This window comes from Gavialis gangeticus, unplaced genomic scaffold, assembly GCF_001723915.1.
Source record: "Gavialis gangeticus isolate Ggan-Ray unplaced genomic scaffold, GavGan_comp1, whole genome shotgun sequence".
NCBI lineage: Eukaryota > Metazoa > Chordata > Crocodylia > Gavialidae > Gavialis > Gavialis gangeticus.
In genome coordinates, this window is record NW_017729011.1 from 25,657,189 (window position 1) to 25,682,197 (window position 25,009).

The window sequence follows — 25,009 nt, forward strand, 5'->3', positions numbered from 1 at the left end:
TGCGTATATATTATACGTGCCTTTATCTGCAGGTGTAATATTTTTATATTAGAAATTCACATCTCTTTCGAGGCTGTAAGACTGGATGAGCCACAGGAGAGCTGGCCCCGGGATTTATAACCCCGGAGGACCAAGCAAGTGACACCTGATTAGCTGAGGAGGGAGGGGGCTTTGCTCACGTTGGATGTGGGTTTAATTTTTTTAAAGGATGTTAAAATACCTTTTGAACTCTCACTGGGAAGAGAACGGTATCCCATCAGCACAGGGCTAAGAGGGGGCCCCGCAGGCACCCTCACCTCCAGAAAGAAAAGGAGCCCTTGAGATTCTTGATGTCCCCAAGGAAGAAACAAGTAGCCAGTGGAAGAGGGGGAGGGAGACCCTCTCAGGCCTCCTGCGTATGCTGCAGAGAAGCAGAAGTGGCCCCTGCCCAGCACTGCCATCTCTCCTCAGAGTGACTACTCTGGTCTCAGCCCAGGCTGGGGCATCGTCCTGCCAGTTTCCAAACTGCCCAGGGTGAGGCTGCCCTGCACAGGAGCCTGATTTCCAGAGGGCCTGAGCACCCATGCTTTGTACTAGAGCCTGGAGGAGCTGTGGGTGCACAGCACCTCTGGAAGGCAGGCCAAGATACCTCTGCTTGCCTCTTTGAAGTTGAGTTAAACTGCACGCTGACAGGCCCTGGCAGGCTGGTCTACAGCACAAACCAGCAAGCTCTGCCCCCACCAGCTCCCATAAGCTCTGGGGAGACACGGGGGCTTGGTTTCCTGTGCACAGTGCTGTGCTGAGGTGGCTGGATGGCTCGGGGCTTGGTGCTGCCTTGTGCTGTGCGGACATCTGCTGGTGCTCATTCCCTTCATAGTTTCATAGTTTCTAGGATCGGAAGGGACCTGAGCAGATCATCGAGTCCGACCCCCTGCCATGGCCTCTGATCCACTGTGCTGAGCATCTGCGCTCCCTCCTTGCCAGCAGTCAGTTCAGCCCCTAGCCTGGGCTCCTCTCCTTTCATGCTGCCTTGCTACAGCAGCAGTGGTGCTTGCTGCAGCCACGGGATCCATTAACAACCCCTTGAGCGGTGCATGGAGCAGGGCTCTGCCCCAATGGCCTCCCCACAGAGTCCAGGGTGTGAAATGTGCAGCCCCCTCTGCATTCCTGTGGTCAGGCCCTCCTCTCTCTGCAGATCTCCTCTGGTTGGCCTCTGCCCTCCCGTCTCCTGAAGAAACTTGCAGCTGATGACAGAGGGCAGAGCACCCCCAGAGCCAGGCGTGGGACCAAGTGTGAGCGTGGGCAGCGTTCTGGGGCATTCCGTCTGTTCTGCACTGCAACAGGCTGCACACACGCTTGTGACGGGTGCTGTGTCGGGACCTCGCACGGAAGATTGCTGGAAGCTCTGGCAGGCATCGGGGAGGTTAATATTAGCTCCACTTCCGTCTGCTGCAATGGCTGTGGTTTCTATAAATACGGGAGTCAGTGGCGCTGCTGGCTTCCGCTACCTCTTCTTGGGACAGAAATAAACAAAAATACCAGGTTTCTGACAGCGAGTGTTCCTGAGTTAGCACAGCGGGAACCGGAACGAGGGCGCTGAATAGAGCAACCTCGCTTCCTCTTCCCGTCGAGCTCTTGGCTCTTTGTCTGGAGCGCGGCAGCCGGCCCCCCTGCTCTCTGCTGCACACAGTCATCTGCTTCGCAACCTCGCGGAGGCTTGTACGGAACAAATTATTCCTGGCGTGTGTCCCCAGGCCCCTGTGAGGAACCAGGCCACCCAGCATGGGGGGCTAGAGATGTGCTCTGGCCAGGCCCGCTCCTTTTGCCACCGAGGCATCTCACACTGGTGACAGCACTTCACTCTTCCGCCTTTCTTGGCTCTTTTGTTGGAGAGCCTGGGAGCGGGGACCCCATGATCTCCAACCGCTTTCCTCACCAGCCTGGGGTGGAAGGTGGGGTCTCTGGCATGGCGTCCTGTTCCCGGTCGCGCTCCGTCCTAGATGCTTTGCAGGACGACACCGCCACGGCATCTTGTGTTGGGCCATGGTGCGTTGCTGGGGAGAACCCGTCACCCGGGGGTTGGCTCCTAGCTGGCAGCAGGGCTTGTGCGCTCTGCTTAGCTCTGGTCCTGCGGCAGAGGCCATGGAGATGGCTGTGAAGGTTATAAACATTATGGTCTGAGCCTTGCTTTGTTTGTCTTGCAAGTGCCCTGCTGCAGCTCTGCAAAGCGAGGCCGAGGCGTTTCCTTTACAGAGTCCCTGGAGGATCAGGGGAAACAGACAGCATGAGGTGCCCGTGCGGCTAATTAAAGAGTAAGAGTGCTGAGGAGAAACTCTCTCCTTTCTGTCTGGCTTGACATTAAGACCTAAATTTGCTGTAAAACCAAATGGATACGCACACCCACATCTACAAGGCTTTTAGTTCAGCAACAAGTGAATCCATCAAAGCCCAGCACCTAATTTAATAGCAATAATGAAAGGTGTGCGTCACTATTAATTTAAGCACTCCAGCATTAGCCTTGCACTCAGAAACCAGCAAGGCAAAGCTATTTACAAATGAATGTACCAGGGCAATAAATTGAAAGTACTGGTTTGACCTGGGGTGCCTGCTTTTTTCATTTATACGTAGATAGATTTCTATAGATGCATTTATTCAGTCTCTTGAGCGAGGCCTCCCTAATTAAGTTGAAGTGGCAGCAAAAGTGCGGCAGTAAGTGTGGAAAGAAGCCGCTAAAAACATATTTAATTCATTATAAATAATCTTTGATACCATGAGGGTGGATAGAGGTTTGCAGTATCAGAGTAGGCCACCAAGGAAGGCCAAGGAGATTGCTTGTGAGCACTGAAAGCACTGACATCAAACAGTTTAACCTCCTGATACCCGGGTGGGGGAGGAGTGAGCTTGGTGTGTGAAACCTCGTGTGTTGGCCTCAGTGGGGAGCTGGGCGCCGTGGCATGCTGCTCTGCGGCACCTGCTCCTTTGGCATGGCCCGGGCCCCCGGGAGCAAATGGGGGAGGCGTGTGGTGCCTCCATCATGCTGGTCCCCTGCTGAGAGGAGGCTCAGATCCAGCTCATTAAAGGAGTTGAGGGGAGGCCTGCATTCCCATGCAGCTGGAGCCATCCTTGCTGTGGCCGCGGCCTATCTGAGGGGTGTAGGCTGGCAGGGCAGTGTCAGGCTGGGTTTCCATCCCCTCTCCTGGGCGCTACAGCTGTGCGGGTAAGGGATGGGAGCGAGCCAGCCCCTTTGTGCAACACAGCTCCTGCCTCGGGGTGAAGGTGGACGACTCTCGCCCTCCCTGTCTCCTGTTCTGAGAGCTGCCTGTTTGCTACTAGGACAGGAGCCAAGCAGGGGGCTTGGCCAGCAGGCCCCTGGCCACACAGCCCTAGTAGACACGGGCAGTGGTGCCTCCTCGAGGGGAAGGAGCTGCTGCTGGTGCTAGTGCACCATGCACTTCCTGCCTGCAAGCGTCAGTGCTGGGAGGTGCAGCGTGTGCACACGTGTGCGTGCTCCGCATCCCCCCAGATGGTGACATGTGCATCGAGGAAGGCGTGTGCTTCACCCACATTAAAGGAGTTTAATGCACTCAGAGCCAGGTTACCGTAACCCGGTAGGATGCGTTATCTGTCAGGCTGCCGTGGCAGCCTGTCACCTTGCAGAGTGGCTGCAGCGTTCTAGGAAACCATCACCCGGCTCTAATGACATTATCGCAGTGGGGTGGAGCCACGTGGTGGCTGCTGGGAGCAGGATGGACCTGGGATGGTGCTGCGTTGTCCCATGGAGTAAGGCCAGGGTAATGGGCTGCTGCTCGGTCGGCCTGCAGTGCTGTCTGCACCTCTGGGGTACAGCTGTCTGTGGCTCTGAGCTCCCTGCGGTGCCCCACATGCAGCAGCTCATGTCGAGGGCATGTGGGACGCACTTTGCAGCCCAGGTGTAAATGAGCGCACGCCCCAGCTCCCCCCAGGCTGGATGTGTGACGGTGAGGTCTGGCCCTTGCTCCAGGCACAGGGAAGGGGTCTGGCTGAGGGGCAGGATAGCGCTGGCTTGCTGGGTGGTGGCCTGTGTGGGCACACAGTGTCATCAGGACTGGGCTTTTGGCACAGGCCATGCTAGCAGCCTGCTTCCAGGTAACTAGGGTGGAGTCACTGGGTGGGCAGTGAGAAATCCTTGTTCGCCAGCCCCACATTACAGTGTCACGTCTGCCACGGTGGCTTCTCTCCTCCCTGGAGGGGCAAAATGCCGTGTCTCAGGGCTGAGGAGACAGGTAGGTGGATGCTGCCAGGAGGCAGCTGTAGAGGTGCCGCTGTGCCCTTCAGTGGATAGGACTGTTGGCCAGGCCTGGATTGCCCTGCCTCAGAGCCCCAGCCCGTGCCCACCGTTTCCAGGAGAGAGGTTGCCTTCCAAAGGAGTTGGATGTGTCCTTGAGGCAGTTAGGAACCCAGTACGGGCCAGATGATGCCAAGGCCTTTTGATATTGCTCTTCTATCACCTGTCAGGTGAAATTAAAAAGGGAGAGAACATCCTTTTTTGGAGCGTCATCTTCTGCCTGCTACAAGAAGCCGCGTAAACTGATAAATTGCAGATTAAATGACTGCCACACTCCACTTCAGTCCCTCGCTGTTAATTTCACACGTTGTGCAATTCACCGCTTTCAGGGCCTGTCAATTCCGCCTAATCGCAGGAGGCACTAAAACACTCTGCCCTGACAGTCCCAGATCAAGAAACTCCTAACTCCTAACTCAGGTGGATTGCATACATCACTTATGCACAAATCAGCAATATGCCAGCGAGGAGGAATTATGTCAGATGACAGCCCAGACACGAGGTACATATTGCAGAACTGAAGCAGCCCGAGCCGCCTTGACAAATTACTGTGAGGTGCTGCAGCACTGCATGTGGGGGGAGGGGCTGCCTTGCCACGGTGTACTCCCCTGCCGGTTGCAGGACCCAGCTCGGGCACCTGGCACATCCCTGTGAGGGACATCCCTGCCCCGCATGCCTTTGGGAGCAGTGCAAGGGGCAGAGTGCACCAGGTCGTGAGCCGCTTCCCAGCAGAGTTCACGTTCTTGCTGCTGTGCTGCAAATGGGGTGAAATAGCAGCAGCTGTTGGCCACAAGCCCTTTTGGTCCTGGTCCCTCCATGGCTGGGGAGAGCTGGTTGTGTCTGTTGGGAGGCTGAGCTGGGTTCTGTCTGGGAATGGGCAGAGGAGCCTGCCCCAGCGGTAGGTGGAGGCCCAGTCAAGGGCTACGGGGCTGGTTGTGTTGCAGCCAGGGTGTGACGTGGACATGTTGTGTGTTGTCCCCGGTGGGCAGCCCATGCCCAGCTGCCCCTGCACTGAGCTCTGGATGGGCATGTCCGTGCTGGCATGCTCCCAGCCAGGGAGTAGGAGCAGCAATGGTTCATGAGCGAGGCCTGGGCAGTGGTCATAGACCCAGCAGTAGCTGGATTGGGGGCTCACTGTGAGATCTCCCACTGCCTGGTGTTGGCTCCATCTCTGCCGCTCGCATGCTCCCCATGAGGTGATCGTACCTGCATCATCCTGCTCCGACCCTGGGGATTTCCCAGTCCGCAGTGAGCCCCGACATCCTCCCTGTGCCTCCCCTTCCCCCCGCAGCTGGGAGAGAAAGCAGGGCCTGCAAGTGAATAGCAATGCTGTCCTTCAGTTCCAGCCCGTGCCATTCATAACCCACTCTGGCAGTGCACGGCCTGTTTATGGCAGCCGCAGAAGCCATCAATTGAACTAATCTAATATTCAGTCAGAGCAAGTCCTCTTCTCCATGTAAGCGGCTGCGGGAGCTATATTAGCTCCTCGTTTTACTGGTCTGCTGTGAGCAGCCTGCCATCAACGTGCTGCAGTGAGCTGACCTGCCATGGGACCTGGGGCTGCTCCTGGCTCCTCTCCCCACCAGCCTCCTTGCCACTGGCTGCCCACTGGACCCAGGAGCCAAGAGTCCCTGCAGTTCCCGTGGCCTGGCAGTGTGCTGGCAGGGTCTCTGCGGGCTTCTCGGTCCCTGTGAGAGGAGCAGAGGGGCTTGGAGAAAAGGACTGGTCCGGAGATGGGGGACGAGGGGCAAAAGGGGGCAGGGTTAGTGCCTGGCTCCCTTTGGGGAGAGCGCCGCGGGACCCTGCTGCAAGGGACAAAGCCATGCTCTGGGCTGTTCCCAGTGGGGAACTGGCTTGGAGTGCTCTGGTCCCCGTACCTGGTGGGTGTTTATCTCCAGCACAAGCCCAGGGCTGGAGCGGCGTGGTGGGACTGTGGGGATGCCCACGGCTGGGCTCAGTTATGCTGGGCATGTGTGGAAGGGCCCTGTCAGCACTTCTGCCTTTCTCCTGCAGGCTGAGATGATGCTTTTGGGGGCTATGATGGAAACAGGGCAGGCCGCGCTGGTGGAGTTCAGCACCACGGCCAGGGCTGCCGGCCCTGCAGGTGGGCAGGGAGGAGACGGGGCTGCGGCAGGACCCGGCCAAGCCTGGCCTGTCCCTGAGGATGCATCCGAGCCCTCAGGCCCATGCTCCATCCTCCCACCACTCTCCTTCCAGCTGCCCCCAGCCTTCATGCCCTGATCCCAGCATCAGCACCGATCCAGCGAGGGCCATTGGCGCTGTGCTGCATTGCTTTGCCATCATAGCTGCATTCACCATCATATGGGCTCTCAGGAAGGGCTGTTGGCACATGGGGTCGGGCGCAATGGCTGCGTTCAGGCCCTCATGAGGGGTTGGGCTCTGCTTTCCACAGGGCAGAAGCCCTGGAGTGAGGTGCAGGTGCTGGGCTTGGGGTGAGGCAGCTCTTCAATGCATCATGATGGGCCTAGCACACCCGCCAAGGGAATCTGTACGGGGCACTACCCAGCAAGGTGTCACCAGAGAAGCCAGTGAGCCCTGGTCATCCAGCTTCGCCTGCATATAAATTTCAGCCACCCTGTCTCAGTTTTAACATTTAACTCGCCTTAGTCTGTGATCCTGAAAAGCTTAAATTAATGACAGCCTTGCTGTTGCTCATTAATAATTGCTTCGTTACTGTATGCGATTGCATTCTCCTGACAATAATGGTGTTTGCTGGCATATTTCTAATTATCTGGCATTTCAGCTTCCTAATAAGGCCCCAGAATTCTGCTCTGTGAAAGGCCCCTCTTCGGGGGAGCGCCGCGCCGCCCTGCCCCGCCAGCCAGCCTCTTGTCAGCATTTCCAAAGAGGCACGTGTTTGTTTATTAATAGTCCTAGGAAAGAAGCTTGAACTTCATTAAAGGGAAAGTCCCAAAGCTATTAAAGCCTAATGTATGACACCGGTGCCATCGCACTGGCTGTCTGCTGGAAGCCAGCCTTCCCGGCCTGCCGTGCTGCGTGTCAACGCTGGCATCTCTGTGACCTGGTTCACAGGCTTCGCAAGCCCAGCTCTTGTTCTCCCAAAACTGCACCACCCTTTGGGCTGCCCTGCTTGGGCATGTTCCTGCAAGCGTGTTGGCGGTGGGGGGTGCATGGTGCAGGCACGGCTCGGTCTGGCCTGGCTGCTGGTGGAGCCTTGTGCTGCTGATGGAGGCCAGGTTTTAGCTGGAGTCCAGTGGCCAGAAGCCTCTGCTGTCTGGCTTTGTGCTATGGAGAGAGATTTCCTGGAAATGGCATGGGAGGAAAATGGTGGATAGAGCAAGAGGGGAGAGGAAAGGGAGAGAGGCCTTTAATTGTGTGGATGGTGCCGTCCATCTGTCCTAGTTGCAAAGTAGCTCTTCTTCAGGCCCTCGAGGCCCTGAAATGTTCATCTGCTCCAAAAAGGCACATTGGTTATTTCTCCCTGCCCGGTGCATGTAGAGCACAGGCTACTGCTTGTGCGGATAGAGCCATTCAGCACCAGCGGGCACTTCCATGTGACACGCTTCCCTCAGATGCTGGTGGTCATGACACCTGAACACCTGCTGTTACCACTGAGCCTGGGGAGTGGGTGGGTTTGTCGCGGCACCATTAGGTTGATCGATCAGCCCTCCGCAGTCAGGAGCTCGTTGTGACCTGCCGATTGTCTCCCTTTGGCCCAGGGGGCTCCCTTGGGAGCAGATTGGCTCAGTTGTAATCGAACAGCCACCGCTTTGCGAAACGACCCCAGTAACTGCAGTCCCTGCAGAGCTCTGCTGGGATCTGCAGCCTCTCCCATGGTGCAAGGTGCTGGGTGCTCCCTGGGGAAGAACCAGGTAGATAATGCGGCTACAACTGCAAGAACCCAACTGTAGATGCCGTGGCAGGGATGAGAGAAAAGATGTGCGCACACCATTCAATTTTAAAGTAATGATGTAGAACAAATAGAGTGGGAGCTTCCACACGCGCAGCCTTTGCGTACCGTGCACCGCGTGGCATGAGAGCTGTTATCAGTTATTGCTGCAACAAGCCCTCAGCACGCCCGTGTCAGGGCTATAAATTAAACGTGCATCCCGTTGATTGGAACCGCCACTGCCTTTTGCATTCAGTGTGTGTTCCAGGTTTGGCCTCCCTCTGTCGTCAGGTGGAGTCAGACAGCGTTCACACCGGACTCTGGAAACTGGAGCAGCTGTGGTGCGCCTCCTGCGGGACTGCTTTACAGTCAGGGCTGTGTCTGGGGTGATGAGTCTGTGTCTGGGTGTGCCGGGTCCCGTGCAGGAGGGACATAGGGGTATTGCTAGTTACGTTTGAGTGGCTTTACTTTCCTCAAACAACCGGGGTGGGCTCCGGGTGGGCATGCATGGTTGGGAGGGATTGCCCTGGAACAAACCCTGTTGCTTTTTAGATTGAAGGAGCTCCTCTCTGTGGCTGTGGTGTCTGCCAGGACTTGGCACTGTCTGAGAACAGATCAGGGGATGGAGCTGCTGTGAAATGTCCCCATGGCCTGGATACCCTCAGGTGAAGCAGGACACTTGTTTGCAGGTGCCCTGGCAGACAGGACCCTTGCTGCAGCTGCACGGGCTGAGCTTGCCCCGCTAGACATACTCATATATGCACTGTCTGGAGTGCTGCTAGAGCTGCATGTGGATGGGGTTGTCTGCTGCAGAGAGTGGGGTGCAAGGAGGTCTCTGGCTGAGCCGGCTGTGCGGTGGGGTGTGCGCCAGCCCCACAGTGAGTGTGGCTGAGGGCATCAGCCTGCCCTGTGAGCTGCAGGGGGTGGGCAGTGCTTGGGCGCACAGCATGCAGTGCTCGGCTCCCCTGGTAGCCAGCCCCAGCCTGCAAGCGCTGCCCCTGAGCTTCTTCAGGACCCACCTGTGCAGCTGATTGGGGAACACACAGGAGAAAGCGCCAAGGGCCCTCGGTGCCAGGGGCAGCACTGTGTCATGCTGCGGTCGTACTCCCTGCTGACAGCTTCACCATAGCCACTGTTGTTAGCACCTTTGAGGAACTTCTCCAGGAGAGCTCGGGCTGGAATCAGCCCTTGCTGAACCTCGCTGATGACCAGGTAGTCCGTCATTTTCTGCTGTCCCAGAGGCTGCTCAGGTGAAGCTTCAGGTGGCACCAGCCAGGCCACATACCCTGAGCTGGCGCCTCTCCTTCAGCCCCCTGCATGTCCTGCAGTGTTTGCCTCAGAGACAGGGAATTAACCCAGCAACAATGCAGCGATCCTTTGGCCCTAAAGCCCACTCTGTACCCACATCGGCTGCCTGCAGCAGGGATAGCACGTGCCAGGGCACCAGTGCCAGCCGGCAGCCAGGGGCTTCCAGCAGTCCTGGCCAGATGCTCCTGTGAGGGCAGCAACCTTGTGCGAGGTCTTGGGATGCTTTGCGCAGTATGTCTGCGACCCATGCAGTGGGGCCACGGTCCCCTCACCAGTGCCAGGCAAGGAGCCGCACACATCAAGCCCACGCAGTGTTAGGGGAGTTCCTCTCCTTGCACAGATGTGCTGGGGGCTTGAGGACATGCCCTGGCCCACTGTGAATTTGCAAGGGAGCCAGATCTCCCCCTGTATGCAGCTCACTGGAGCTGGCACCATTTGCTGGCTGGTGGTGGCAACCAACGTGGCCTGGCTGGTGTCCTGTTGTGCCGTGGTGCCCTGATGCAGCCGGCGGCTGCCACACAGCACAGTGGCAGGCTCCTGTGGAGCTTGGCCAGTGCAGCCCAGCCGCGGCAGAGCCGCTTAGCAGAGTGACTGTCGGCGCCGGGCCTGGAATTGAAATGCGATTTATCAGCTCCGTGGAGAAATCCATCAGGCGGCAGCCGCAGGGGACGTGGCAGTACCGTGGGTGGCGCGTGGCTCGGAAATGACCACTTGTGCTGCTTTGCTGGGAATCGCCTGCTTCGGAGCCCATTAGCCGCCCGCACGGGGCCCCGTCGCTTGTGCTGCCACGGGAGCCCTCGCACCTGGACCTCAGGGAGGTCACTCACTCGCCGTTCAAAATCTATTGTGACTTGTCAGAAAAATGAATAAACGAGCACATTATTTTTTCATTTCGGAGCTCAGCATCTGTTTGTCTAATCAAGGGAGAGAGCTGGAGAGGCAGCCGGGGCCGGCACGCACATTTTATTTAACTTTTCCTCTGTCAAAGGAGTTTAAATGTGTAATGAACAGGCCGCAGTGATTTGAAATATAATCCCATTACTCTGATGAGATTACCAAGGCTGTGAGAGTTCACAAATCATGCTTAGGGTTTTTATAGCGAACAACACCCTGTTGAGATTTTGCATTTAAGCAGAGGTGTGTGGCAGGAATAAAACATGACAGAGCTTAACCCTTTGCTAGTCCTGCAGCCACCACCAGCCTCCTGGTGCCCAGGCCCCTCTGGGAGGTCCTGGGGCTGGGGTGGAGGCACCCTCGGAGATGCTGCAGTGCAACAAACTTGAGCTGGGAGGCAGAAGTCACCGTGTTTGGGAACACCTGGCTCCAAGCAGGGGGACCAAGAGCTCTCCTGCTCTACATGACTTCCCATGATTTATGTACATCCTTCAGCTTCTGCACCCTCTCTCCTGCCCCGGCTGGGTGGGAGAATGTAGCATCGCTTTGCCTGGCAGGTGCTGGAGGGGTCTGCTGCATGTGAGCACCCTGGCCTGAGTCTGGCCCCTGCACGCGCACTGCTCCCAAGTGTGGCTGATCCTGACCCCAAATAGCCAGGCCTGGTGGTGACACTGGCATTGGGCCCAGTCACTTGCTGATGCTGGCTGCTTTGTACCTCATGCAAATATGCAACCCCAGCTTGAACCCATCCTCCCCCTGCTCCCTTGGTCCCCAGCCCCTTTTTGTGTGTGCTCCTTCTGGTAAGAGTGTGGTAGAGACGGGGCCAGACCTGAGCCCCCGCCATCACCTATCCTTTCCTTTGCATCTCACACAGCTGCAGCAAGAGGCAGCGGTCAAGAGAGCACCTGGATGCTGGCTGAGGAATGAGGAAGCCCTGGCCAGCCAGTGCCAGGGGTCACCCACAAGGTGTGCAGGTGTCCAGCGTGTGGCCAGGAGGCAAGCAGGAATTCCAGCCATGGCGGGCTCTGATCCTCACCTCGCAGGGAGCAGTGATCCAGAGGTAGGTCTGTCTAGGGAAGAGAAGGAGGGAGGGCTTGGGCTTGATAGCAGTCTTTCACCGTGGAGGGGTGGTCATGGAGAGGATGATGATTGATGGCCTTTTGCTTGTGGCAGGAGAACAAGACAAGAGCAAGGGGCTTCATTTGCCAACAACTTGGCTTTGAGGATGAGCTCCCTCGCTGATGCCCAGGGCTGAGATGCCTCAAGGGGTTACAGGGTGTCCATGCCAGGAGGTGTTGGAGTGCAGAGAAGGCAAATGCTGGGCTGGGCTAGATGAGATGTAGCCTTAGGGCCCTGCTGTTGTCAGTTTGTGATGTTGTGACTATGCTGTGCCCCTGGGACCTAATATCTGCCCCTGGGCACACCCAGCACTGCCCTCCCACCCTGCCATCCTTGCTGGGCCTGTGCAGGCCACGGTTGCTCCCCCTACTCTGCAGGACCCCTCCTCGGTGTGCAGGGGGGGCTCAGCCATTTCTTCCAAGCCTGGTCTTTGTCTAGAGCACTTCATTGCTCCTTGCAATGAGGAACTTGGGGCTTTCACTGATGCAACTGCCTGGTGATGGGTCTGCTCACCTGTGGAGGGGCCCTTAGTCCAGGCAGGGCAGTGCTGGGTCAGGAGCTGCAGTGGCCTGCTGGTTAAAGCCCTGCTGTGGGAGTGCGAGGTTGTCTGTTGGAGCCCTGTGTGGCTTTGTTTCTGTGGCTCAGTGACTACCTCTTCCATTGCACCAGTTAGATGTGCAGTATAAAGAGGAGCACCGAAGAGACTTTCATCCAGGAGCATCTGCTGGTTGTGGGGGGTGGAGCACTGCTTGGGGAGTAGACAGCCTGGGTTCAAATCCCACTGCACTAAGGCAAGTAGGTGCCCCAGCTCAGATGGTCTCCTGGGTCAGCTCTTTGTTTCTGTAGCCTAGTGACCATTTCATGGGTTGGGTGAAGAGCTGTAGCTGACAGCTTCCCATCCAGGAGAGCTTGGGGACTGGGGTCATGGGTGCTGATCCCATGGCTAAGCGTTTGGACTGTGAGGGTGGCAGGTGAACTGGGGGGTGCCCTTGGCTGTGGTGTTCTGGGCACTGCCAGTTGGGCTGGCCCTTCCCTTCTCAGCAAGCTGCTTAGCAGCTGTTCAGGTGTCCACAGCCTCCTGGTGCCAGGAGGGGGAAGCGGTTGTTCTTCTATACCCATGAAATACTTGTGGGGTGCAGATGCTTACTGAGTGAACAAATGCATAACTTGGAACCCTCCCTGTGTGTTCATCATACAGAAATCATTGTAGCGTATTACTTTGGATTATACTCACTCACTTATCTATTTATTTAGTTACTTATCTAGGTATTAATAGATAAGTAACTAGGCTAATTACTGAGTTAGTGACTGACTAATGCTGCAAAGACAGATGAGGGCTGTAGCAGAATGAGATCCCCAGTTCTCTTAGCCTCCTTGCCATTGGATCAAGGTCCTGCTCTGTCAAGAGCCGCATGGAAGCTGAATAGCAGCAGCTTCTTTGTGATAAAAGAAATCACGTTCAGGCGTCTTCCATGGAAGTGGCTTTACCAGCATATTCCTGGGGTAGGGTAGAAGATGCATCCCACATGCAGCTTCAGCCACAGGGCTGCCTTCCCTCCACTTGGCCTGCCTGGGCTGCAGCTTCCCCTTGGCCTGGAGCACCGCGGCAGGGGCAGGGGCAGCTGCTGGAGGAGGCGGGAGGCTAAGCAGCACCTGGGTGGCTGCAGCTGCACTGGGAAGCTGTGTGCACTGGTCAGGGCTAGTGCCAGGGCTGGCAAGGGCAAGCGGGAGCCCAGCACGCATGTGCGCACGTGCGCGCGCACACACACACATGCATGTGTGTGTATATACATATACACACACCTATACACACACACACACACATATACATACACACACGCATATATTCATACACACATATATACATACATGTATATGTATACACGCATATGTATAGATACATACACATACACATATATACACGCATTCATATATACACATTCATATATACATATACACACATATATACACACACAAACATAAATCTGTTCATACACACACACATATATAGAGACACATACAGATAATATATACATATATACACACACACACGCATACACATATACACACACATATATACACATACACATCTATACACACATATATAAACACACATACATATATCTACAAACACATATACACACACATACACATGCATACACGTGCACACACACACACACACACACACACACACACGCATACACGTGCACACACACACAGATATATATACATACACATACATTATATAGATATACCTACACATATATATACATACACACATGCATATATACATATACACATACATGCATATGTATCTATATATGCATATATATATATATACACACACATGTACACATACATATATACACATACACACACACGCATACACACACACACATGCATTCACCAGCAGGCTAAGCCTTTTATTATATTAGAATATGTGTGTGCGCACATGCGCAAGTCATCTGCACCTCTTCAACCAGATCTTATGAATGGAGCCTTGTATTATTCCAAATAAACAGATATCAGCCTATAATGCTGTCTTTCTGCACCAGTCACACGCCTCACATCAAAAGATCCATCATTGCCTATGAAGGATTTGAATCCTAGTTTCTCACATACAAACACAGCACCTTATCCCCTCCACTACTGCAAACAATACAGGCCTATGCTTGGAACTAATATGTCTCTTCTGTTGAGCCTGCTCCTCTGTGTCTCCCTCATAGAAAGACAAAGCAAGCACCTGGGTAGCTTGGTGGTTGCAGGCCCTGCCTGAGATGTAGCAGGTTTCTGGTTCTGGACCCAGGTCTAACACCACCTTTTCTTCTTACTTCAGCTAAGGGGCATGGCTCCAGCTAGGTGATAGCTGAAGTACCTTGCCCCAGGAGCATGGCAGGCAGCTGTGCGGCAGAAACTTACCTGCCCTGGAGCAGTGCCATGAGCCCAGGTCCCTACAGGCTATAAGGTGCAACTCTTACTTGATTTTGGGGGCCACAGGATGAACTATTGCTCCCAAGTCAGGCAGTCTGGGAGGCAAGAGGCAGGGTCCTGAGTGGGCACCAGGTACTGCCTGCTCTCTGCCTTCTATGTGACCAGGCCAGGATGAGCAGGCAGCACAGGGCTTGCCCCAGCCAGTGGCCAAACTCCAGGGTGCCTGATGAGGCTATGGGTTTGAGCTGTACTCTTAGTCCCTGCCTGAAGTCACCAGTGAGCTAAGAACAACACTGGCGGAGTACAGCAGCCCAGCCCTGCCCCTTCCTACCCAGGGAAGAGCTGTGCCCCAGGGCAGAGAAGGAAGGCACCACAAGAGGCAGCCTGGTCCCCTGAGTGCCATGCACCCTACATTTGAGGGTCATGGTAGGATAGGGCATGACCCTGCCACACACCAGCCTCACTCACTTGGGGGTAAATTGCCCCAGGGTCTGATTAGACCCCTGGGGCATCTTGGGGGAATGCAGCTGGAGGAACCTTTACACTCACGTGTAGCTTTGCAAGATTCTGTGCTGCCCGAACCATCGACAGCTGGCCAGACCTTGGCGCTGTGCCGGGAGCGGGCACGCAGGGAAGGCTGCATGCCGCATGGCAGAGTCAGAAGTTAAATGCTGGGAAAGAGACTCCTCCATCACCGGGAAAGCAAAGAGCTGAGTGCACGGGACTTGAGGAACTGCCTGACAGTGATGGAACAGGATCGTTTGAAAGATCATTATGAAGCCAAACATAGACTGCCCCGTCGCACCTATCCTGCGGAAACTTGCTGAGGGATGCAGTCTGCATGCCGCTCCCTGACTCTTTGCATGATGAGTGGAGGTACTGAGCTAGCACACCCCAACAGCAGACCCCCAGTTCCCTCGCAACATACCCTCAAGTTAGGCCCAGCACTGCCAGGGATGAGGGTAGTACAGTGTTGGGGGGCTGCAGGAGAAGGCCTCCCATATGCAGGGATGCTGCTGCCTGTGCTGTTATGGCAGGTTGCAGCTGGCTTAAACCAGGAGCCACTCGAGGCGGAGATCCACTGGCTGTACCGGGCAGGATTCCAGCATGCACAGGCCCCCCGCTCACTCACCCACCCCTTCCTACTGGAGCTTCCCTACCACACACCCATCGTGCTGCTCCTTTGATGAGCACCAGGCACTCGTGTCACCAATACAGGAAAGGGTGCGTGGAAATAAGCAATGTGCCAAACACGCTGCTGCTCACCAGCTCCCTCAGCACGGCTCTGCTGACCTGCCTGCTCCCATCCTGTCCTGCCGGTGAACCATGATATGATGCCATGTCACTTCTAAGGATCTTACATGAGGGGCATATCCAGGGCCAGACAACTTTGCCCACACATCCAGCCCCAGCACCTGTAGCTGCATGTAAGGGGGACTCTTTTTTTCTTACATAGGTGGACAAATGCCCAGGCCTGCAGCAGACTTGCAGGAAGAGGTGAATGCCCTTCGCAGGCCTTAGATGGTAATTAGGAGAATCTTATAGCACTCAGTGAACAGCAAAGTACTTGCGTGAGAAGTCATCCTTGTTATGGGGAACGGCAACTACAATATTCTGCCCAAACCTAGTAACAAGGCATGGAACGAACAGCTTGCTTAGCTGACCCACTTGAATGCCCATCTGAATCAATTAAATCTGCAACTACCCCGGCAGCACCAGCCCGTGATGGAGCGGTGTTCAGCTGCGCACAAATTGCAATTGTGACCCCTGGTTTAACTCCTTCAGCTGCCCCAAAAGCACAGAAATGTCTGCTTGGGGAGAGGTGCTGCCCTTCTGCCCCCTGGACATTTTCCTTGGTCAGGAGGCCTGGCTCTTGGCTTCTGATTGTTCTAAAATAAAATGACTGTACCTGGGAGCAGGTCTGCTTGGATCCAGTGAAAAGCTTTGCCAGTTGCCATGCCCTGCACTCGGGGAGAAAAGTAATTGGCACTCTCTCACTCTCTGCCTTCCCAGCCTGGAGGAAAAATAGCCTCCTTCATTTTGGGTGTGTGAGAGAGAGACAGAGACAAAGTGGGCATGCAGTGAGTGTGCACTGAGTGGGTGGGTGTCTGTGTGATGAATTTATGGTGGGCAAGTTACATGTATGCTGCTCTGCAAGTGCTGAGGCCAAGTCTGGGTTGCCTCCTGGAAAAGGCCCGTCTTCGCCTCCATGTGTCTCTGCCACGCGCTGAACCTTTTGCAGTCTTGGGCAGTGGTGGCTGCAAGGCAGAGCCCATCCCTCAGGGAGCGAGGGCAGAACATCAGTGGCTCCAACTCTCCAGGTCCACCTCACTCTGCCCAGTCTGAGAAAACACCTTGTCGGCATGTATCTGGGTGCTGCATCGAGGTGCTACAGAAAGGAAGCAGAGTGCGATGTGCTTCTGGGCCCATTCACAGCTGCGATTTTCAGAAGCTAGTTGAGTACCTCTGCATGCTCCCCTTTGTACAGTGCTTCCCACGAACAACTGTGCGATGGCCTGACTGCGCAGCACGGCATGCAGCCCGCACAGAGGCTGGAGGACCCTGCCTGGGCATCATCTTCTGGCCTGCCCTGTACTGCTGGGCTCAATGCATCTACCTTGGCCTGGTGAAGACCTTGGTGGCTACCTATCCTCTGGTTTCTGCAGGTCTAGGTACTTCAGTCCTAGCCAGCTGCACCCTGCCTGTCCCTCCCATGCTTCTCAGTTGAGGTGGAGGTGTCTCTCAGTTTCATTCAGGCCAGGTTGCAGCTCACAAGCACACCTGTGCTCTGTACCCCCACACCGACTTGTTTCCTAGCTTGTCCAAACTCAGATGCAACAGCTGTTGCAAACACAGTTTCCATCCCATGGACCTGTGCTGCCTGGGAAGTGTTGGCTAACACTCCAGCAGCACAGCCCTGGTCTTTGTGAAATAATTGTGCTTTTAAAAAGGCAGCACAACTTTAGGGCCATACTGTCTAAGGGACCTGTTTGCTTTCTGATGTGGCGATGCAAGTCACTTGTATAAAGGACTTCTAGCACTAGCATCTCTGCCTGGAAGTGCAGAATACACAATCCCTCCTGTCAAACACCCATCATTTGCATGTGCAAGTTGTTGCAGTTTTGCCCACTGACAATATACCCAAAAAACCCCAAGGGTTTGAAACTCTGGAACTGAGCCTTTTCAGTAAAATCAGAATCTCAAGGCTTTAATGAAAGCAAAATGCTGCACACGTTGATCACCTGCTAACAGCAATTATATACTGGGAGACGGCAACAGAATTTGATACAGCAGCCCTTGCACACCAGCATTACGGTAATCAAAAACAACGTACCATGGAAGACGGATGCCGCTTTTCATCCTATTGCAGGTTTCTTTTCAGTTTGATTATGGGAATCAAAACTGGCTAGCAAAGAGCATGTTCACACAACATTTTTAATGTTAAATTGTTCAAGGGTGATTAAATCAGCATGGTTTGAAGAGGTTTTGCTCTGTTGCTTGTGTACCACGTTTGTGCCAGTAAGAGTTAAAAATGTAAACACCGGGCTAGAAAATATCTCTGTCTCTTACTTCTGTGTTGCACAGCAGTAATTGGGGAAGACTGGTGCCTGGGGGAAGAACAGGCATCTTCTGCCGGGAGGGAGGACAGGAGTTCCTCTCCCGAAGGACACACTCCACAGCTCCTTTGGGGGGCTTCTGTGGCACAGCTCCAGATGGAGTAAGCTGAAAGTTTAGACTGAGATTCTTGATGTAACACCTGAAGGAGAAGCAGAGTTCTCTGCCTAAACTACACTAAACTGTTAAAGCTGAGAGAGGTGTTAAGTGCAGAACCAGAGTTAGGATGTGGGACCAATCAAGCTCACTATAGGTCAGCCTCACCACCAGGCCGTCAGAAGGGAAGAACTGAAATCTGGTAGCCCTGCACGCTTCCACAGGACAGTATTATTCTTCATCCTCGCTTCTGCCTCTTTGTAGTACAGCTGTACGCATCACTGCAGATTCAGAGAGCTATAGTTTAATGACTTACAGAAAGTGAGAGAAGACCTTCCTGGTGAACTGAACCACAACAACAAAGGCAACTGTCAGTGCCCCTGTCCCCATTTATATGCTCCCCCGCTCATTGGAGATGAGCAAGGCTGGGATGGTTACAGAGCTCAGTTCAAATTAAGTCTTTTACTGAAGTGACTGAAGTGAGAAAAGAAAATGTGCAGTTATTTCTTGATCCGCAGCGGATGCTCAAGAAGAGACACCTCGGCCGCCTCGCGCGGCACTCAGGAGCTACCCGCTAGGTCATCCTCCACAAGAAGTGCAGACCCTGTGTCTGTGGAGTGACTCCCAAAACATGGCCACAGTTTTCAAAATAACCTTCAGCAGAGGCCACTTCCAATACGACATCTTCGCAAAAGAAAAATGCAGTTGTCAAAAAGGTGCATGGAAAAGAAAACAGACTCCACTGCAGAAACCTTTCTTCAACCCTCAGCTGTTTTATGACAACTCCACAGACTTGAACAACAGCTGAAATCCACCCCCCCCAAGAACCGCATGTAGTGTGAACCTTGAGAAAGATCACGTTTGTTTATTAATAGTAAAAATGGATACATTTGTCCTACAGTTTTAGAAATTTGATAATATCGCAAGCAGTACCTGCGCACGCGTGCGTGTGTGTGTATGTGTATTACAGATGTATATAATTTATTCTAATCAGGCTGTGCAACAATTTATAACCACATCTTTCCTTGCAATTGTACATAATACAGCAATTGAACACCGCCAGCCTATGCCCTTCTCTTCTTTCTAATCAAAGGACTCTGAAGCGTAACAGTCCCCTTTTCGGTTGATATGGCTCTTTGTTTTCGTCAAAAGGGAGACTCCCATCACCAGCGCGGGATCATCTGCCAACCACAAGAGACTGCAATATTGACTCTCTTCCTGGGCTACCCGTGCCTGTTGGCAGCAAGAACGCTGTAGTTCTGGCTCCCACCTGTCTCAGGCTGTTGGGAGCTTCTCCTCTTCCAAATTGGTAGACAGTTTTTGCTCTAGGCGAGACATTACTGCTGTCCTGATTTCTTCTCCTTCTGGAAGCTAAAGCTTGTTCTCCTGCTCAGTTTTCTTTGTTTCTGAGCAAAGTAATCTGCTCTGGCTGTACTTGCTCGGGATTCTAGAATATAGTTAACCTGGAAAACACAAAAACAAGGCTTCATTTCAGCCATTCTCCACTGGACCAGCCGGAGAAGAACAGACCTTTCCCCCAAGGATGGATGATCTACTCAAACCTGTCTCCAGTAAGAACAAGATGGAACCTGTGGAGAACGCTCCAACCCCAGAACCAGGTCCCCTTTATGGCTCTGGCTTCATAGCCCTTCTCCCTTGTCACCTGGGAATGGAGCTGTCAGGCTTCCCATCATCACCAGAAGAGATGGCAACACAGGAGATATGCTGAAAGGATGCAGTACTTGACCCTGTTGTTCTGCCACTTGCTAGCCAAATTGCCAGATGAAAGCAGTTAAGTCACAAAGACCCATGGTGCTGATCTGATACATTCATCAGCATCAATAACAGGTTGCATCAGATGTAATAAAAATAATTCTTTCGTTATGATGTTTGCATATTCAGTCAATCCCATCCATGTCGTGTGTTTTGGCACATATGACTTGATAAAAGCATTTAAAAATGATATTTAACAAGCCTGCTATCCCCTAAATTTATTATCTCCAGTGCTTTGTGATAATCACATAGATAATTTTAATGGAAGGTTAATGCACGAATCAAAAGATAAAAATGCCCTTTGGTCTGCCATTAGCTGGTTAATCTGCTGTGGCTTAAAACTTGCACAATTTTATGCACTGTAGAGTGTTTCACTTTCATTGCATATTACAGCTTAAGGCATAAAAATATAGGGAGTTTTCATGGTCAATAAAGCCTCACTCTGTCACCTGATCATGTGAAGAACCTAATTTGAAAAGTCTGATTTCTCTGCGTCTCCTAAAGCCTGTGGAATGAGAGAGAAACAAAGGCCTAAATTGGTAACCAGTATCTGAACCTGGAAAGTGTTTAATACGGAGAGGCTATACCATAAATAAAAGGCGTAGTGCATTATTGTGTTCAGTGATATCTGCTATCTGAATAGGCTTCTTGTCCACATCAGTCTGTCTTTTTAGTCTTCCAAAAAGTATGCTGAATACTCCTAGGTATATCATCAGATCTAGAGTGGAGCGGCTTATTTAAGACAAAGTTGGAACAAAAAATCCAGTGTAGAAATTTATGAATTTAGTGCAAAAATAGTTAAATTTCAGCTCCTAGGGCATGAACTAAACTACAATGTTTTATCATATGTTAGTTATGTAGCACTTCCATAGTCTTTACACAGAAAACACCATTAAGCACAGGGAATGGCATATAAAACATCACTTAAAATTTTAAATTGCTATAAAAATAATAGATTGCAGAAAATTAAGTTTAATCTTCCAACTGTATTATGATCATTTGTTTCAGAAAGTAAATCAACCTGTGCGTATAACAAGCCATTATAAAAGCAAATGGTTATGATAAAATATTCTTAAAACATAAAATGTTGGGGTGGAAAATGCTGTTCTTTGTATGAAGACATGCAGTCGGAAAGCATTTGTGGAAAGAGCAGGAGAGAATCATTGTCCTGCCAGAATGACGACGCTCTGCTTGATCCCTGCTTGAAGTCATAAACCTGGCATCAGTCTAGGACCATGGAAATTATTTCGACATCAAATACAGGTTTATAATTTTACTGAAGCCCTCCTCAAATCTTTGAATAATATTAACAGCAGCCGTAAAACACCCTGAAGCATAATGGCATTTTTATTTAAATATTCCCCTACTCATCTTGCAAAAGTTCCTTTAGCTAACTCCACTGAGAAGCTGCAGGGAGCTCTTTGCAAGTTACTGTTAACACTGACTGTTTGGAACAGCAGCACGCCCAGTAACGCCAGGGTTCCGGGTCCTCACTGAGTGCCTCATCGCGCCAGGAACAGCCATTCCCAAACTGCCAACAACCGCACCTCCTGCTTCATTGAAAACCAAGACATTACTGCTGGGCAGCTGATTTGGGCTGCTTCATTATTTATTTGCAATTTAAAGTTTGTGGGTGTTGGATCAACTGCCTGCTGCCCAGGCCTTAGTTACACCTCACCTGTAAAAGGCAGTAAGAATACAGTACCTGGCAAGGCAGGGCCACTGAACTCTGCGCTTGCGCAGTGCACCGAGATCCCTGCATGGGAGTTTGACCTCTTGGACCCTGCCACTTGGACTCCAGGTCTCCAAGGTCCTGGCCACATCAGTGGCCCCAGACAATTTAAAGGAGCTACTCACACACTTCAGGTCAGAGCTCACTTATCCTGTCACCTTGTGCTGGGACTGTGTTACTCTCCACTCAGGAGCATCCAGACCCATCTGGATTGTAACCCTAGTGGATTGCTGGAGGTGGGAAACACATCGGTGTTAACCCCCCACAACCCCGTACTGACCAGCAGCTTTGAGGTGAGGTGGGTAGCAAATAGATGAAGCTTACTGGTTTCTTGGGCAATAAAATTCCTGCTGGACAACAGAAAAGCTGCAGAAGGATTTGAACGCTGAGCGCATGCACCCATGAGCTGATAGTTCCCTGAGGGTTAATTTACCATCAAACTCCTGGAGCACATTCACTATTTAAGATACAAACACTCTAAACAAGGTAAAAGCTGTGTGATGCTTGTGGAAACTGGCATCCTCTGGAAATCAGCTATTAGCAAGGGAATTGGCTCTGTGCTTGTGTAGGAATAGACCCCCCAGACTCCTGTGACACAAATACAGCGTACAAAGCCAGACTGTTCAGCAACGACCATGTGCAAGGTCCTCAAAAACTGCTGAAGCTCCCTGCCAGTCACACATTTCTAGAGCTGTCTGGGTATTTCCAGCTCTTGCATCTAGCGAGTGGTAAAACTCTGAGCATTTTGGGTCATGGCAAAATTCAGAGCCTACCTTTAGTACGATTTCATTGACAGTAGCAGCATCTGATTCAAAGTAGAGGTGCTTGTAGTCATGATTGTGTAAATATGTAAGTTTAAATATTGCATGACCTGGAAAGATAAAAAAAAAAAAAAATCATGTTCAGAACACTCCTCAAATTTCAGCAAAGCTCGTGCACTTGACAGAAGAAAAACACAGATGGTGATCTTAGCGTACCATCGGCACAACAGAAGGAAGCCATGAAATGCTGACAGGCTTCTCATGTCATTTCAATTTAAGGCAAGTGGTGGCTTACACAGGAGCAGCTGAACGCCTTTCGATAAAGTTCATTTTCCCATCACATCCCACTGTAGGGAATGCGAAAATCTATCAAATGGCTTGTTAGGTCCCGTTCAGCCCTAGACCATATTTCAGTTAAACTGCCGCATTAGAACTACTTTGTGAAACTATCCACTGTATAATCATCGCATGCAGGAGATAAGTGTTATGCTTAAAATAAAAGGCCAATTAACCCCAGAATTATCACTGTAACAATAAAATAACCAGCTACTCGAGGCAAAATAAAACAGTGCTGTGATTTTAAAAACGAGCAAAACCTTGGTAGAAACACCACCACACAACCGCTCTTTCCCAGCAGGAATCCTGCCATTGACATGGGGGACAAGGCAAAACTAAACTAAATCATGCTCCTTAGTCACGGGCTAATGAACAGGCCTGGGCTGTCCACCAGGCAAAGGGCATAACAGCCTTTGCTTGCCTGGGCATTTGAGGATTTGAGCAGAAACCCAGCACCCTCCTGACGCAAGGTGTCTCCATCAGTTCTCATTTCATTCACTTCAGATCAAAGGGCAAAGCTGCAATGGTAAATTCGCCTCTTCCGGCAGGAAAACCTCATCCAATGTCTTATTTACATTATCTGATTGTTCAGATTTCCCAAAGTAAACTGAGATATGCTAGGAATCTGTGACCAACAAACACGAGACCTCAGTATTTTATCGTGGCATGTTAATTAAACACCATTATAATGCACTAATCAGGCATATAAATTCTCTATTGAAAAATTGGCTAATAATTAAAAAAAGACTTTAAATCATTTGACAAACGAAGCTCTGGCGGTACTAAAAATGCTGGAATTCTTGGCGGCAAGCTAATCAGCATGCTAATGTATTCACGGCTCGCTCCTGCTCGGGACTGAATTCAGCATCTTTTAGCATTCCAAGAGCGCACGTGCGCGCACACGCTGCTCACGGAGACATGACAAACCCTGGCGAGTTATCAGTGTTTACAGCTTCCTCGTGTACCAGCTGATGTTACACGCCGGAGTTTTACAGATCGTTATACAAATGAGCGTCAGGAAACACAAAAGGTGCCAGGGACCGCAGGCTGGAAGCCCAGGGGACTCTCCTCACCAGGGGTGAATGGATGGTCTTTTTAATTGCTCCATGCACCAAATTCCTGTGGCTGGGCCTGCAGCCTCTCCTTCCAGGTTTGCCTTTCTCCTGTCTGCAGGGCACACAGCCCCCTCTACGGTGCAGCCAAGGCAGGCCGGCTGTTTGGAGGGCTGTCGGCCTGGGTAAATCATGTCACATTTCTCTGGCTCTGTCCTGCCCCACTTAGCTTCTCTTGTCTACTCAACTGTAAGCACTGCAGGGCAGGGGCAGTCTTACACCACACATCTGCCTGTGCCCAGCACGGAGTGGGTTCCTGTTTCAGCTGCATCCTCAGCACAAGTGCGAGAGACGTGCTACAAGCACTGCCTGGCCTCAAGACAAGTTACCTGAATTCCTCAGGGCTCTTCCTCCTCTTTCCTCTCACAACACACGTGACAGACCAAACCATGACCACAGCATCCCAGGGGAAAGGGTAGCTTTAGAGGGCTGCTTCTGCTCCAGAGGAGACACGCAGGCCACAAGACGCGGAGGGAGGATTCTGAACAGATCGCTACCAACACACCTTTCTCAGGCCCCAAGGCTATTGCCAGGAGTAGGTGACGAGCAAGGCTGCCACCCCGCAAAGCAGGAAGAAGGAAATTAAGTGACTTTGTAGGCTGGCTTCTGATGGGGGCAGAGAAACCTTGTCCAGCATCCCCATCTCCTAAACCCGTGATTTGTCCTTCTTCCAGCAGTGGCACAGATCCAGCTGACAGAAGCAGAACATGGAATCATAGAAAAGGAGGGTTGAAGGGACCTCAGGAGGTCACATCTAGACCAACCCCTGCACAAAGCAGGACCAGCCCCAACTACATCATCCCAGCCAGTGCTCTGTCTACCCAGGTCTTAAACACCTCCAACGATGAAGATCCCACCACCTCTCTGGGGAGCCTGTCCCAGTGCTTCACCACCCTCTTAGTGAAAAAGTTCTTCCTAATAACTAACCTCAACTTCCTTTGCTGCAGCATGAGCCCATTGCTCTTTGTTCTGTCATCTGCCCCCACTAAGAACTGTTCAGCTCCATCCTCTTTGCAGCCCCCCTGCAGGGAGGTGAAGGCTGCTATCAAATCCCCCCTCAGCTTTTTCTTCTGCAACTAAATCAGCCCAGTTCCCTCAGCCTCTCCTCACAGGTCCTGTCCCCTAGCCTCCCAACCATTTTTATTGCTCTTCACTGGACTC

General features: G+C 52.3%; 1 protein-coding gene and 1 long non-coding RNA gene across 4 annotated transcripts in view; one reads left to right on the forward strand and one right to left on the reverse strand.

Annotated features, from left to right (window-relative positions):
• Positions 1-25,009, forward strand: part of LOC109293097 — a 75,637-nt gene that overhangs the window by 28,347 nt on the left and 22,281 nt on the right. Inside the window, exons 2-3 of one of the 2 annotated variants that reach the window (XR_002096240.1) lie at positions 11,248-11,433; positions 18,012-18,093. This is a non-coding gene — a long non-coding RNA (uncharacterized LOC109293097). Of the gene's footprint in view, positions 1-11,247; positions 11,434-18,011; positions 18,094-25,009 lie in introns of those variants that run through there. The other variant, XR_002096241.1, reaches the window with a different exon arrangement.
• Positions 18,984-25,009, reverse strand: part of MAPKAP1 (mitogen-activated protein kinase associated protein 1) — a 176,381-nt gene continuing 170,355 nt past the window's right edge. For both annotated transcript variants that reach the window (XM_019510913.1, XM_019510912.1), the window contains 2 exons: positions 22,413-22,510; positions 18,984-19,597 (listed from right to left, as the gene is read on the reverse strand). In XM_019510913.1, coding sequence (XP_019366458.1) covers positions 19,472-19,597; positions 22,413-22,510 — 224 coding nt within the window. In that variant the 3' untranslated portion in view covers positions 18,984-19,471. The remainder of the gene's footprint in view (positions 19,598-22,412; positions 22,511-25,009) is intronic.